This window comes from Somniosus microcephalus, chromosome 20, assembly GCF_052327205.1.
Source record: "Somniosus microcephalus isolate GS21.2 chromosome 20, FLI_Smic_1.0, whole genome shotgun sequence".
Classification (NCBI taxonomy): Eukaryota; Metazoa; Chordata; class Chondrichthyes; order Squaliformes; family Somniosidae; genus Somniosus; species Somniosus microcephalus.
Window position 1 is genome coordinate 79,770,421 of NC_141006.1, and position 16,399 is coordinate 79,786,819.

Here is a 16,399-nt window from a genome sequence, read left to right on the forward strand (position 1 = left end):
ACCATCCAGGACAAAGCAGCCTGCTTGATTGGCACCCCATCCACCACCTTAAACATTCACTCCCTCCACCACCGGCGTACCGTGGCTGCAGTGTGTACCATCTACAAGATGCACTGCAGCAACTCGCCAAGGCTTCTTCGGCAGCACCTTCCAAACCCGCGACCTCTTCCACCTAGAAGGACAAGGGCAGCAGGCGCATGGGAACACCACCACCTCCACGTTCCCCTCCAAGTCACACACCATCCTGACTTAGAAGGATATCGCCGATCCTTCATCGTCGCTGGGTCAAAATCCTGGAACTCCCTCCGTAACAGCACTGTGGGAGCACCTTCACCACACGGACTGCAGCGGTTCAAGAAGGCGGCTCACCACCACCTTCTCAAGGGCAATTAGGGATGGGCAATAAATGCTGGATGAGATATTAAACTAAGGCCCTGTCTCTGTCAAGGCGGCTGTAAAAAAAAGATCATGGCACCATTCAAAAGAGCAGGGAGTTCTCTCAGTGACTTGTCCAATATTCCTCCCTCAACCAACACCACCAAAAACAAGCTTAATTGTTCACTTATCTCTTGTGTTCTACATAAGGAGTGACTGCACTACCATTACCTGGACTCCTACAAGGTGTGCGTCTTCAAGGTGGGCAGTTATACATCCAGACCACTCGAGACCTCAGACTAACTATAAGCAATTCCATGGGAGATCCACCAGGAACACGGATAAACTCACTACCTAAAAGCCAGTGGATTGGCTGACTTGGCAATGGCGTCTGGCCTAGAAATTCCGCTCGGGCGATGGCACAATATGGGTGTAATAGAACGGAATATCAGGCGCTGCGTATAATGGTGGTCGATCCACTACCACCCGTTTTGCGCCACTGCGAATCACTAGGCCTCTGTGTTCCAGTTAAAGCCAGACTTGGCCTTCAGTCACTTCTTGGCCCGACCACTTGATAACGCTCTACACAGTAAAAGAAAAACCTAACATCAGTCTTCCTACAAATTTGTCGCCCATCAAACCGACAGTTTTAGACTAACTCGATTTAGATAATAATATGTGTCTCACAGTGGAAAAGCACATTTGGGACTTGAGTATAGCCTGCTCAGATTTGCAGCTTGCTAAATTGTGCAATGCATTTTTCAATTATTAATTCTAGATATAATTTTTTTTAAACTCCAAGTGCATGTAATCCATAATGAAATAATTTAATTGTGATTACACATTCTGTACACCTATTTATTTATTACAGTAGTTTTACTACCAGCTAAATGAAATTGAAAACTATCTAATTTTACCTTCACCACACAGACTGCAGCGGTTCAAGGAGGCGGCTCACCACCACCTTCTCAAGGGCAATTAGGGATGGGCAATAAATGCTGGCCCTGCCAGCGACACCCACATCCCATGAATTAATTAAAAAAATTAAAAATTTGGGGGGAGGCGGGGGGGTGGCAATGTCCTTTCTCCTCTCCTGAAGGTGCTGACTCATGCTGGTTTCAGTTCCACTCAGGTATGAGAACTCTGGTTGATTTTTTTCATCCCTAGATCAGGATCCTGAGCTTAATAATTGTTAAAGTTAAAAATAAAATAATTCTGGAAATCCAAGGGGAAAAGAAAATAGAAAATGTAGGAAATACACAGTGCGTCAGCCAGCATCTAAGAGCCATCAGAAGATATTATTGATCTTCGGTATTCTGTAAATTTTAGTTCAGATAGACCCTCCTCCTTTCCCTAAAATGTAATTAATTTTTCATAATTTCAATTTTATTTGTCACATAACCAAATACAACAAGTGAAATCCAGTCAGTGAAATGCTTTTTTCTTAACGAGCCGAGCGCACCAAGCAGCAAAGGACACTTAGCTGCCTGGTACGCACGTAGCCCGCAAGGATGGCAGCCATCTTCATCGGCGCCATCACAATAGGGTCCGCTCTCGCCTCGCGCCGCCTTTCCCGCACTCCTGCCCGACAATCTTCAGCCACCGTGGTACCGTGTCTATATTTTTCTCCCTTTAAAGCACTGGTTTTCACGTTGGGGTGCCTGGATCCGAGTGGGTTGGCAAGGGGATTCCAGGGCATCCATGAGGCTAACAGATTTCTATCCATCTGTCATCAGATTTCGGTATTTCTCTGTATTTGTTGAGATACTAACGTTTTTAATGCCACAAACTATTTAAAAGAATTCTGCAAATGATCGCTCTGCTTCCCTTTGGCTAGCAAACATGGTCTTTCCGTAGTTAAGACAGGAAGCCTCCAGGAGTGTGTCCTGTTTTGTACAGATACAGCAATTTGTGGATTTGGGGAAAACTCAATCCCACCAAAACGGATACAAGTGCCTTAGTCACCTCCAGGTCCAGGTTGGACGCGGCCCGTGGGATTGGTCACTCTGGCTGCCAGCTCCTCTCCCGCGGTCTTGTCCGCACCCGGGGGGGGCCCTGGAGAAGGAGCACGCCGTGTCCGCCGGCACACTTGAGGCCTTCCACAACCGGTGGGCACTGCAGGGCATAGTCAACACAGATAAAAGAATTATTATTTTACGTTTCTAAGTTTCCTTTGTTTTTTTTAAGCTTTGGTTTTTTATTAGTTGTGCCCCTCTAAAAGGGGGCACTTTGGTTTGGTTTTTGTTTGATGGCACTGGGGCAACCCAGTGTCTCATAAGAACAGAAGAAATAGGAACAGGAGCAGGCCATTCAGCCCCTCGAGCCTGCTCTGCCATTGAATGAAATCATTGCTGATCCGATTGTGGCCTCAACTCCACTTTCCTGCCCACTCCCCATAACCCTCGACTCCCCTGTTGCTCAAAAATCTGTCAATCTCAGCCTTGAATATATTCAATGACTCTGCCTCCACAGCTCTCTGGGGAAGAGAATTCCAAAGATTCACGACCCTCTGAGAGAAGAAATTCCTCCTCATCTCCGTCTTAAATGGGTGCCCCCTTATTCTGAATCTATGCCCCCTAGTTCTAGATCCCCCCACGAGGAGAAACATCCTCTCAGCATCTACCCTGTCCAACCCCCTCAGAATCTTATATGTTTCAATAAGATCGCCTCTCATTCTTCTAAACTCCAATGGGTATAGGCCCAACCTGCTCAACCTTTCCTCATAAGATAACCCTTCCATCCCAGGAATCAACCGAGTGAACCGTCTCTGAACTGCCTCCAATGAAAGTATATCCCTCCTTAAATAAGGAGACCTAAACTGTACGCAGTACTCCAGGTGTGGTCTCATCAATACCCTGTACAGTTGTAGCAAGACTTCCCTACTTTTATACTCCATCCCCCTTGAAATAAAGGCCAACACTCCATTTGCCTTCCAAGTTACTTGCTGAACCTGCATGTTAACTTTTTGTGTTTATGTACGAGGACCCCCAGGTCCCTCTGTACCACCACTTTCTGTAGACTTTCTCCATTTAAATAATATTTTTCTTTTCTATTCTTCCTACCAAAGTGGATAACCTCACATTTTCCCACATTATACTCCATCTGCCAAATTCTTGCCCACTCACTTAACCTGTCTATATCCCTTTGCAGACTCTGTGTCCTCCTCACAATTTGCTTTCCCACCTATCTTTGTATCGTCTGCAAATTTGGCTACAGTACACTCGGTCCCTTCATCCAAGTCATTAATATAGATTGTAAACAGCTGAGGCCCCAGCACTGATCCCTGTGGCACCCCACTAGTTACAGATTGCCATCCTGAAAATGATCCATTTATCCCGACTCTCTGTTTTCTGTTAGTTAGCCAATCCTCTGTCCATGCTAATATATTACCCCAACTCCGTGCAGCAACCTTTTATGTGGCACCTTGTCGAATGCCTTCTGGAAATCCAAATACACTACATCTACTGGTTCCCCTTTATCCACCCTGCTCGTTACCTCCTCAAAGAACTCTCCCTTTCATAAAACCATGTTGACTCTGCTTGATTGTATTATGATTTTCTAAATGTCCTGCTACTACTTCCTTAATAACGGATTCCAGCATTTTCCCAATGACAGATGTTTCTTGAATAAGGGCGTTACATTTCTGTTTTTCCAATCCGCAGGGACTTTTCCAGAGTCAAGGGAATTTTGGAAGATGACAACCAATGCATCCACTATCTCTGTAGCCACTTCTTTTAAGACCCTGGGATGCAGGCCATCAGGTCCAGGGGACTGGTCAGCCTTTAGACCCATAAGTTCACTTAGCACTTTTTCTCTAGTGATAGTGATTGTTTTAAGTTCCTCACTCCCTTTTGCCCCTTGATTTTCGACTATTACTGGGATGTTTTTAGTGTCCTCTACTGTGAAGACAGATACAAAATATTTGTTCAATGCCTCTGCTATTTCCTTGTTTTTCATTATTATTATTTCCCCAGTCTCGTTCTCTAAGGGACCAACATTTATTTTAGCTACTCTCTTCCTTTTTATATACTTGTAGAAGCTCTTATTGTCAGTTTTTATATTTTTTGCTAGTTTACTCTCATGAGTTATCTTCTCCCTCTTTATTATTTTTTAGTCATCCTTTGCTGGTTTCTAAAAATTTTCCAATCCTCTGGCCTACCACTAATCTTTGCAACATTGTATGCCTTTTCTTTCAATTTCATACCATCCTTAACTTCCTTAGTTAGCCACGGATGGTTCATCCTTCTCATAGAGTCTTTCTTTCTCACTGAAATATATCTTTGTTGAGAGTTATGAAATATCTCTAAATGTCTGGCACTGCTTTTCTACCGTCTTACCTTCGAATCTATTTTCCTTGTCCACTTTAGCCAACTCTCTCCTCATACCTTTGTAATTCCCTTTATTTAAGTTTAATACTCTAGTGTCAGACCCAAGTTTCTCACCTTCAAACTGAATGTGGAATTCTATCATGTTATGATCACTCTTCCCGAGAGGATCCTTTACTATGAGATTAATTAATCCTGTTTCATTACACATTAGCAGATCTAAAATAGCCTGCTCCCTGATCGGTTCCACAACGTATTGTTCCAAGAAACTGTCCTGAATACACTCCATGAACTCGTCCTCAAGGCTGCTTTTGCTAATTTGATTTGTCCAATCTATATGAAGATTAAAATCGCCCACGATTATTGCAGTACCTTTCTTACAAGCCCCCATTATTTCTTGATTTATACTCTGTCCTATAGTGTAGCTACTGTTAGGGGGCCTATAGACAGCTCCCACCAGTGCCTTCTTTCCCTTACTATTTCTTACCTCCACCCAAATTGATTCTACATCTGGAACTTCCGAGCCAAGATCATTTCTCACTACTGTACTGATCTGATCTTTTATTAATAGAGCTACCCCACCTCCGTTTCCTTTCTGTCCATCATTACTGGTTTGGTTAGAAAGCTTACCAGTGCCTTCCACCCCTCCCCCCCCCCCAGAAGGAAGGAATCTCGAATAAAACAAACACGTGCTTTGTCTAAACTAAAATAATGGCAATTAGTCCAAATAACAATTATCACATTTACATCAATTAAATATTCAGTCCCTTATGCTGTCGACCAGTCGCAGAAGGTTTCTAGCAACTGTATACAACCACCAGATCAACATATTCGAACATTTTAAAATACTCTGGCTGCCTGTCTCTCTTCCGCAGCATGGTCCGTGCCCAGGTGGCCCTGAAGAGGCCCTGGTCCACCGGCACACTGGAGGCCTTCCATGACTGTTGGGCACCGCAGGGTGCAGGTTGCAGCCTGGATGTTGGCAGTAGCATTATCATTTAATTATTGCTTGTTTGTTGTATTTGTGGTGCCCTAGAAGGGAATTTGCTTTAATATTTTTGTTAGTGTGAGCGGTGGCTCAGTGGGTAGCATTCCCACTTCTAAACGAGAAGGTTCTGGGTTCAAGTCCCCCGAACATCCAGCCTCGCAGTACTGAGGGGGGTGCTGCACTGTCGGAGGGGCAGTGCTGAGGGGGGTGCTGCACTGTCAGAGGGGCAGTGCTGAGGGAGTTACTGCACTGTCAGAGGGGCAGTGCTGAGGGGGTTGCTGCACTGTCGGAGGGGCAGTGCTGAGGGGGTTGCTGCACTGTCGGAGGGGCAGTGCTGAGGGGGTTGCTGCACTGTCGGAGGGGCAGTACTGAGGGGGTTGCTGCACTGTCGGAGGGGCAGTGCTGAGGGAGTTGCTGCACTGTCGGAGGGGCAGTGCTGAGGGGGTTGCTGCACTGTCGGAGGGGCAGTGCTGAGGGGGTTGCTGCACTGTCGGAGGGGCAGTGCTGAGGGGGTTGCGGCACTGTCGGAGGGGCAGTGCTGAGGGGGTTGCTGCACTGTCGGAGGGGCAGTGCTGAGGGGGTTGCTGCACTGTCGGAGGGGCAGTACTGAGGGGGTTGCTGCACTGTCGGAGGGGCAGTACTGAGGGGGTTGCTGCACTGTCGGAGGGGCAGTACTGAGGGGGTTGCTGCACTGTCGGAGGGGCAGTACTGAGGGAGTTGCTGCACTGTCAGAGGGGCAGTGCTGAGGGGGTTGCTGCACTGTCGGAGGGGCAGTGCTGAGGGAGTTGCTGCACTGTCGGAGGGGCAGTGCTGAGGGGGTTGCTGCACTGTCGGAGGGGCAGTGCTGAGGGAGTTGCTGCACTGTCGGAGGGGCAGTGCTGAGGGGGTTGCTGCACTGTCGGAGGGGCAGTGCTGAGGGAGTTGCTGCACTGTCGGAGGGGCAGTACTGAGGGGGTTGCTGCACTGTCGGAGGGGCAGTACTGAGGGGGTTGCTGCACTGTCAGAGGGGCAGTGCTGAGGGAGTTGCTGCACTGTCGGAGGGGCAGTACTGAGGGGGTTGCTGCACTGTCGGAGGGGCAGTACTGAGGGGGTTGCTGCACTGTCGGAGGGGCAGTACTGAGGGGGTTGCTGCACTGTCGGAGGGGCAGTACTGAGGGGGTTGCTGCACTGTCGGAGGGGCAGTACTGAGGGAGTTGCTGCACTGTCGGAGGTGCCGTCTTTCAGATGAGACGTTAAACCGAGGTCCCGTCTGCTCTCTCAGGTGGATGTAAAAGATCCTATGGCACTATTTCGAAGAAGAGCAGGGGAATTCTCCCCGGTGTCCTGGGGCCAATATTTATCCCTCAATCAACATCACTAAAACAGATTATCTGGTCATTATCACATTGCTGTTTGTGGGAGCTTGCTGTGTGCAAATTGGCTGCCGCGTTTCCTACATTACAACAGTGACTACACTTCAAAAAATATTTCATTGGCTGTAAAGCGCTTTGAGACGGCCGGTGGTCGTGAAAGGTGCTATAGAAATGCAAGTCTTTCTTTCTGTCCAGTGACATTAGGGGAAAGGTTCATCGTGTTGTCTTTTAAGAGCCAATTAGGATCAATCAGCAATCAGATGAAAAAAAGAGCCCTCTTGCCTCTCTTCCATGGCGTTCGCGCCCGGGTGGCCCTGGAGATGGAGCACACGGTGTCCGCCAGCACGCGCGAGGCCTTCTGTGACCGGTGGGCACCAGAGGGACTGGAGTGCATCATCACCCCCAGGAACAAAATTTTAATTTGATTTGATACGGTTCATTTTCATTTGTTTTAAGTTACAGTCCTTATTGTTTGTGCCCCTTTACAAATTAAATATTGGGAAGTCCCTGCCACAAACTCCGTTCCCCAGCCACCGACTCCATCCCTCTCCCTATCTTCTGTCTGAGGGTGAACCACACTGTTCGCAACCTTGGTGTCATATTTGACCCCGAAATGAGCTTCCGACCACATATCCGCAGCATAACAAGACCGCCTATTTTCACCTCTGTAACATCACCCGTCTCCACCCTTGCCTCAGCTCATCCGCTATTGAAGCCTTCATCCATGCCTTTGTTACCTCCAACACACTCCTGGCTGGCCTCCCACATTCCACCCTACGTAAACTTGAGGTCATCCAAAACCCGGCTGCCCGTGTCCTAACTCACACCAAGTCCCGTTCACCCATCACCCCTGTGCTTGCTGACCTACATTGGCTCCCGGTTAAGCAACACCTCGATTTCAAAATTCTCATCCTTGTTTTCAAATCCCTCCATGGCCTCGCCTCTCCCTATCTCTGTAATCTCCTCCAGCCCCACAACCCCCCCCCGAGATATCTGCGCTCCTCTAATTCTGCCCTCCTGAGCATCCCTGATTATAATCGCTCCACCATTGGTGGCCGTGCCTTCTGTTGCCTGGGCCCTAAGCTCTGGAATTCCCTCCCTAAACCTCTCCGCCTCCTTTAAGACGCTCCTTAAAACCTACCTCTTAGACCAAGCTTTTGGTCACCTGCCCTAATTTCTCCTTATGTGGCTCGGTGTCAAATTTTTTGTCTTATAATACTCCTGTGCAGCGCCTTGGAACGTTTTACTACGTTAAAGGCGCTATATAAATACAAGTTGTTGTTGTTGGGCACTTGCAGGCCCGTTGTCGCAGCTGATGACGTCAGCTGGCAGTGCGCAGGCCGCCCGGCAGGGGGCGCGGCGGCAGAATCCCGGGCCGCCATTGGTCGGCCGGCCAGCCGGTCGCTGATTGGCGGGCGGGATCAGGTGTCGCAGGCAGGGTGAGGGGTCAGTCGGTCGGACAGACGCTCGGAGAGAGATGGCGCGCCCGTTGTTCCGCACTCACAGCCTGGCCACCCGGTTCCAGCTCCTGCTCCCGCGGGGCTACGGCGACAGCAGCCAGGTGAGCCCGGGGAGGTGAGCTCGGTGCGGCCTGGGCCACGGTCACTGCACGGCCTCAAGGGCACCGCTTCAAGGACACTTTAACCCGGTGCGGTTTCCTCACCTGCTGCTGCCGGGGCCTCGCGCCAGGGGACCGGAGGCACCGGAGCCCGGGTGGGCGGGGCCCGGTCGGTGGGCGGGGCCTGGTCGGTGGGCGGGCGGGGTTGTGTCCCGGGTGGGCGGGGCTGTGTTTTGGGTGGGCCCAGTTGGTGGGCGGGGCCGGGTGGGCTTGGTGTCCCAGGGTGGGCGGGGCCATGTGTCCTGGGGTGGGCGGGGCTCGGTGGGCAGGACCGTGTCCCTGGGTGGGCAGTGTCCTGAGCCGCGGTGTGGGGCCGAGCCCGGGGTCAGCGCCTTGTGCTCTGCTGCTTCCCTGGAAATACTGGCGTGGAATTTGCGGTCCCAACCTGGCAGCGTTCGCCGTCATTCCGCCTGTGAAACTGAGCGCAACTTCGGGAGTTGGCGCAGCTCATTGCAGAAATCCTGAAGTTACGATCACTCATTTTTGGATTTGCTAATCCGCAGTAGAAAGTGAACCAAGAGGTTGCAATTATCCATTTTAAATCGGTTATGTTTACTTCCCACTTAATGTAGGTAGTCACAATTGTAAGGAAGGATATTAGCTCTGATGTGGAATCTGTATGGGTAGAACTGAAAAATACCAAGGGGCAGAAAACGTTACTGGGAGTGGTATACAGACCTCCCAAACAATAATATTAAGGTTGGGGATGGCATCAAATGGGAAATTAGAGACGCATGCAATAATCTACATATAGATTGGGCTAACCAAATTAGTGACAATACTGTGGAGGAGGAATTCCTGGAGTGTATACGGGATGGTTTCCTGAACCAATATGTTGAGGAACCAACTAGAGATCAGGCCATCTTAGACTGGGTATTATGTAATGAGAGGGGATTAATTAGCAATCTTCTTGTGCGAGGTCCCTTGGGGAGGAGCGATCATAATACGAAAGAATTCTTCATTAAGATGGAGAGTGAAGTATTTGACTCGAAGACTAGGGTCCTCAATTTAAATAAAGGAAACTACGATGGTATGAGGCGCGAGTTGGGTAGGATTGATTGGGGAATGTTACTCAAAAGGGTTGACGGTGGATAGGCAATGGCAAACATTTAAAGATCGCATGGATGAACTACAGAATTTGTTCATCCCTGTTTGGCATAAAAATAAAACAAAAAAGGGTGACTCAACCGTGGCTAACAAGGGAAATTAGGGATAGCGTAAGATCCAAGGAGAGGACATATAAATTGGCCAGAAAAGGCAGCAAACCTGAGGATTGGGAGCAGTTTAGGATTTGGCAAAAGGGGACAAAGGGATTAATTAAGAGGGGGGAAATAGAATATGAGTAAGCTTGCAGGGAACATGAAAACTGACTGTAAAAGCTTCTATAGATATGTGAAGAGAAAAAGATTGGTATAGTCAAGCATAGGTCCCTTGCAGTCAGAATCAGGGGAATTTATAATGGGGAACAAAGACATGGCAGACCAATTAAATACATACTTTGGGAGGTTATTTGTGTCCTCTTTTGTGAAGACAGAACCAGAGATGTCGGGGAACATAGGGTCTAATGAGAGGGAGGAACTGAAAGAAATCAGTATTTGTAGGGAAATGGTGTTAGGGAAATTGATGGGATTGAAGGCCGATAAATCCCCAGGACATGATAATCTACATCCTAGGGTACTTAAGGAAGTGGCCCTCGAAATAGTAGATGCATTACTAGTCATCTTCCAAAATTCTATAGACTCTGGAACAGTTCCCATGGATTGGAGGGTAGCTAATGTTACCCCACTATTCAAAAAAGGTGGTAGCGAGAAAATGGGGAATTATCGACTGGTAAGCCTGACATCGGTAGTGGGGAAAATGCTAGAGTTCATTATAAAAGATGTAATAGCAGAGCACTTGGAAAACAGTGACCGGATCGGACAAAGTCAACATGGATTTACAAAAGGTAAATCATGCTTGACTAATCTACTGGAATTTTTTGAGGATGTAACTGGTAGAATAGATAAGGGAGAACCAGTGGATGTGGTGTATTTGGACTTGCAGAAGGCTTTCGATAAGGTCCTGCATAAGAGGTTAGCGTGTACAGTTAAGGCACATGGGATTGGGGGCAAGGTACTGACTTGGATAGGGAACTGGTTGGCAGTCAGGAAGCAAAGAGTTTGAATAAACGGGTCTTTTTCCGAGTGGCAGGCAGTGACTAGTGGGGTACCGCAGGGATCATCCTAGGACCCCAGCTATTCACAATATATAATGATCTAGACGAGGGAACTACTGTAGATGTAATATCTCCAAGTTTGCAGACGACACAAAGCTGGGTGGGCGTGTGTGCTGTGAGGAGGATGCCGAGAAACTCCAGTATGATTTGGACAGGTTGGGTGATTGGGCAGATGCAGTATAATGTGGATAAATGTGAGGTTATCCACTTTGGTGGCAAAAACAGGAAGGCAGATTATTATCTGAACGGTAATAGATTGGGAGAAGGGGAAGTGCAACGAGACCTGGGTGTCCTTGTGCACCAGTCGCTGAAGGTAAGCATGCAGGTGCAGCAGGCGGTTAAGAAGGCAAATGGTATGCTGGCCTTCATAGCAAGACGATTCGAGTACAGGAGCAAGGATGTCTTTCTGCAGTTGTACAGGGCCTTGGTGAGACCACACCTTGAGTATTGTGTGCAGTTTTGGTTGCCTTATCTGAGGAAGGATGTTCTTGCCATGGAGGGAGTGCAGCGAAGATTCACCAGGCTGATACCTGGGATGGCAGGAATGACACATGAGGAGAGATTGGGTCGATTGGGCTTATAGTCGCTGGAGTTTAGAAGAATGAGAGGGGATCTCATTGAAACTTTTAAAATTCTAACAGGACTAGATGCAGGAAGGATGTTCCTGATGGTCGTGGATTCCAGAACCAGGTGCCACAGTCTATAGATAAGGGTTAAGCCATTTAGGACAGAGATGAGGAGGCATTTCTTCACCCAGAGAGTGGTGAACCTGTGGAATTCTCTACCACAGAAGGCAGTTGAGGCCAATTCATTAAATTAAATATATTCAAGAAGGTGTTAGATATATTTCTTAAGGCTAAAGGGATATGGGGAGAAGGCAGGGACAGGGTACTGAGTTTGGACGATCAGCCATGATCTCATTAAATGGCAGAGCAGGCTTGAGGGGCCGAATGGCCTACTCCCGCTCCTATCTTCTATGTTTCTATGCAGGGTGCAAGTTAGGTCATGACTGTCTCATTTGGTTCATTTGAGATGATGGGTTCGAGGTGAACTTTTAATTATTCCTGGGCATCGCTGGCAAGGCCAGCATTTATTGCCCATCCCTAATTGCCCTTGAGAAGGTGGTGGTGAGCCACTGCCTTGAATACTACTGAGTGGCTTGTCAGCCATTTCAGAGAACAGTTCAGAGTCAACCACATGGCTTCAGTGTCCTGGTGTCACTCTAGCCTCTAACTTCCACAGAAGATGGTGTTTGTTTAAACTCCTCCTTAGCAATCTGATTGTCCCTGGCTTTGCTTTGAATGTGGTCACAATGCTGCTGAGATGTCGTACTCTTCCAATTTGCACGCAAGAGCCGTATAATTTTGTTGAAAAGGCAGTGGAAGATTTTCAAAGTAAGTTGGATAATGCTGTATGTAGATATATTTCTAGCACTAAAGACTATACAATGCTGTTTTGTTTCAGCTGGGAGAGCTTGGCAAGGGAGCTGGGAAGGGAGGCGGTGGTGGAGGATCCATAAGAGAAGCTGGAGGGGCTTTTGGTACAAGACAAGCTGCAATGGAGGAGAAATACTTCAGGTAATTGTTTCTACCATCTGCTAATTCTGTAGTTCATGGACTACAGTCTGTCTCCCTCCCCACTTCAATAGCCTGAATTAATGTAAATAATCCAGCAAAGTGGGAATTTAGTGCTTAAAAAGAATTGAGGTGCAGACTCTCTGGAATTGACAACCTCTGCAATAGTAAATTCAGCTCTCTGTTAATGGTTTAAAATTTGCTGATGCTCCTCAGCAACTTTGCTTGTAATAAAAATCCAAGTCGATGGGCCACTGAGTGTTTGCATTTCTTGTACTGATGCCTTGGCTCGAGACTGATGCAGATTTTCAATGATCTTTAAGATAAGAACAGATGACCGGGTGTGCTTTCATACAGTGCATTGCCTTGCTCTCTCCCGATACCTTTTAACATTGTTTCAAGCAGCTATCTCATTCCCCTTAAAGAATTTATGGACTTTTTTTCCCCCCAACAGTTTGTAGCATAGCCTTCCACATTTCAACAACCCTCGATTTCTTTCTAACTTTTAAATGTTTTGCAATTGTTGGTTGGCAACCAATGGATATCACTTTGATTTAATGTGACCCCTTAACTTAATCGACTAGGAAATGCCCAACTTCTGAAGTCTCTCCATAACTACAACCTCATTTCACTGAATCTGCATTGCACCTTTTCCATTGCTTTTAAATCCTGACTACAATGTGGAGCCAAAAGCTGCACCTGCGATCTAACTAAGATCTTGTATAACTTCAACACTACGCCGTTGCTTTTCATTTGCCTCTTTAATAGTTAAAAGTACTGATGACTTTTTCATGACCTGTGTACCTTCTTGTTATGGCTCCTTTGCTCCTACAGTTTTAAAGTCTTGTCATTTGCAGTGTATTTTCTTCCAAAAAGTCTTGCTTTGTGTGTTTCTATGTTGAACTCCATCTCTGCTTATCTGTTGTGATGTCAGCAAATTAAAGACCCAGTCTGTGCCACATCTTTGCTGCAAGTCTTTTATGTGACACCTTATGAAATGTTTTTTGGAAATCCATATAATCCACATTCACTGCATTTCTTTTATCTATCCTGTTGGTTCTCAAAGATCGACATCGTCGAGCATGACCGCCCTTTTAGAAATCCATGCTGACTGGCTGATGAACTTATTTCTCCAACTGCTTGATCATTCATTCTGTATTGTAGACTTTAGTAATTTACTAACAATTGATGTATGGTTGCCTGGCCTGTAATCCCCTGGTTTATCCTTGCCTCCTTTTTAGGAAAGGGGTGTAGTATTCACTACTCTAGCACAAGTTTCCTTTCCATGGAATTTTGGCAATTTCTAGTCTGAGCCTTTGCTGGTCCTTCCCTCGCGTTCCTCAGATTTAAAAAAAAAAAAAAAAAACAACCCGCCAGGTCCTAGTGATTTGTCCATTTAAGGTTTAACTAACTTACCACTTTTCTTACTATAATGTCCATTAGTTCTTGAGTGTCTAAGTCCTGAGACCCCCACCCCCATCTGAGCCATTCCTTCGCTCTGATGAATCCACCCCTGCCGTAGCTTTTTATTTCTCGACTAATGTAACTTATAAGCTGCCTCATTGCATTGTTTTTGTTAATTTTCTCAATTTCCTCTTAATTTTAATTTGTTTTGGGTTTCCCATATTTTTGTCCCCTCATTTTTATTATCTGCCCTGTAAGTGCTAAATACACTTGTGCCAAACAGAGATGAAGCCCCATGCCATTGCTTTTCCTGAGCCACAGCTTTGTTGTAAACATCTTTTGATTCATGGTCTGTAACAACATACAGGAAACTTTCTGATATCCGCCACTGACGGGACCGAGCTGGTGCCGTAACATCAAAAGTGCCGGACATACCAGAGTTAATGTTTAAACATACGAAACTGAGAAGCTCCGTGTGAATCAACAAACCCTGTTGCTTAGCAACAGCTTCAAAACAGTCGGCTGCAGCTGCAAGTGTCTGTCGCTGAAGCTGTTGCCGTGCTTGACGGAGGGGGGGGGGGGGGGAAAGCAACGAGAACTAAAAAAACATAGAAACCGGCTCCTGATTTTTGCCGTTCGATCAAGTATTCCAGACATATAACCTCCGGATAAACCAAAGTTTCCTGTACTGTTTTTATATTGCAGCAATCTTCTGCTCTTGCACGACCCCCTGCTGTGACAGGCTTTTAAAAAACAGACTATATTATCCGCATCATTGGGGGAGGGGAGCAAAGCTTTTCGAGAACACAATTTAAACCAATTCTGTTTACATACTTTTATTTCTAACAAAGACAGAAAAATAAACGTAAAAACATATCAATACAACACCTACCGGGCAATTCAACGCAGTTCTATTTTGTTCCAGGGAAAAGGAAGTGGATCAGATTGCGAAACTGAAGAAGCATCATCAAGAGGAGATTCATCATCATGAAAACGAAATCCAGCGTTTGCAGGATGAGGTTAAACGCCACAAGAAGCAGATCAAGAAGCTGAAGCATGATGACGATGATGACTAGGATTTCTGATGTTCCTACGTGGCTTTACGTATCTCAGTCATGCAGTTAATAAATGTGCTTTATCTATAATCGTGCTTGTATGTACATTGTGCATTATCAAATAAAAATACACTTTAAATTTACTACTTAGTCTTATTTATTTCTCTCTCGACAGCCTGTGTAAGGTAGTGAGGGTGCATCATATAATGGTGGTTTATCTTAACCTTGCGTGTGTGTCGCCAACTGATGGAGCCTTAATCTCTACAAGCTATGCATTGTCTACGGGTTATGTACACATACACTTGAGATTTTTATCATTAAAACGCTAGTATTTTATAAATGACCTGTGACTGGGCCAGGATTTGTTTATAGTGACCAATGTTCCCTCAGCTGCGCAGTGATGGGAAAGGTCCCGCGCAGGCCGCTCACTGGCTTTTACATTGTAAATATCGCGCATACGCTGAAATTTAAAGCAACGACGCATTATAAGAAACGGGTGGCGCAGAATAAAGTGCCGCTCCCATGGAACAGTGACAGTAACTATAAATAAAAGACTCGTGGGAACAACTGTTGTTGCTGCGGTATGGCTCTTGTTTTTAAAGTATAACTAGTTTTACTAATGCGGAGGGATTTGGAACTCCAGTTGGTTTCCTTTACAATCTTGTCTTTTGTTACTACACCGGGTCCATAGAGCAGTGTCGGGCTGGGTTAACTGCCAGTTGTAGGTAAGGCAAAGGAGAGTCATGGATAAACATGGACAAAGGAGCTGAATTCCAGAGGTGAGAGTGACAGCCCTTGACATCCAGGCAGCATTTGACCGAGTGTGGCAACAAGGAGCCCTAGTAAAACTGAAGTCAATGGGAATCAGGGAAAATTCTCCACAGGCTGGGGTCGTACCGAGCACAAAGAAAGATGGTTGTGGTAGTTGAAGGTCAATCATCACAGCCCCAGGACATCACTCCAGGCGATCCTCAGGGTAGTGTCCTAGGCCCAACCAGCTTAAGCTGCTTCATGACCCAACAGAAGGTCAGAAATGGGGATGTTCGCTGATGACTGCACAGTGTTCACTGCCATTCACAACTCAGATAATGAAGTAGTCCGTGCCTGCATGCAGCAAGACCTGGATGAAGTTCAGGCTTAAGCTGATAAGTGGCAGGTAACATTCGCACCACAAGTGCCAGGCAATGACTATCTCTACCAAGTGAGAGTCTAACCACCGCCCCATGACTTTCAATAGTATTACCATCGCCGAATCCCCCGCCATTAACATCTTGGGGGTCACCATTGACCAGAAACTTAACTGGACCAGTCACACAAATACTGTGGCAACAAGAGCAGGTCAGAGGCTGGGTATTCTGTGGCGAGTGTCTTCCCCAAAGCCTTTCCACCATCTACAAGGCACAAGTAAGGAGTGTGATGGAATACTCTCCACTTGCCTGGATGAGTGCAGCTCCAACAACACTCAAGAAGCTCGACACCATCCAGGACAAAGC

The 16,399-nt window shown here is 46.7% G+C and overlaps 1 protein-coding gene across 1 annotated transcript; it reads left to right on the plus strand.

Annotated features, from left to right (window-relative positions):
• The first annotated feature begins 8,449 nt into the window (after positions 1 to 8,449).
• On the plus strand, positions 8,450 to 15,049 carry atp5if1b (ATP synthase inhibitory factor subunit 1b). Its single transcript, XM_085963074.1, has 3 exons — positions 8,450 to 8,601; positions 12,338 to 12,450; positions 14,777 to 15,049. The coding sequence occupies exons 1-3, from the start codon at positions 8,518 to 8,520 to the stop codon at positions 14,925 to 14,927; spliced, it is 348 nt and encodes a 115-aa protein (XP_085819200.1). The 5' UTR covers positions 8,450 to 8,517; the 3' UTR covers positions 14,928 to 15,049.
• The last annotated feature ends 1,350 nt before the right edge of the window (positions 15,050 to 16,399 follow it).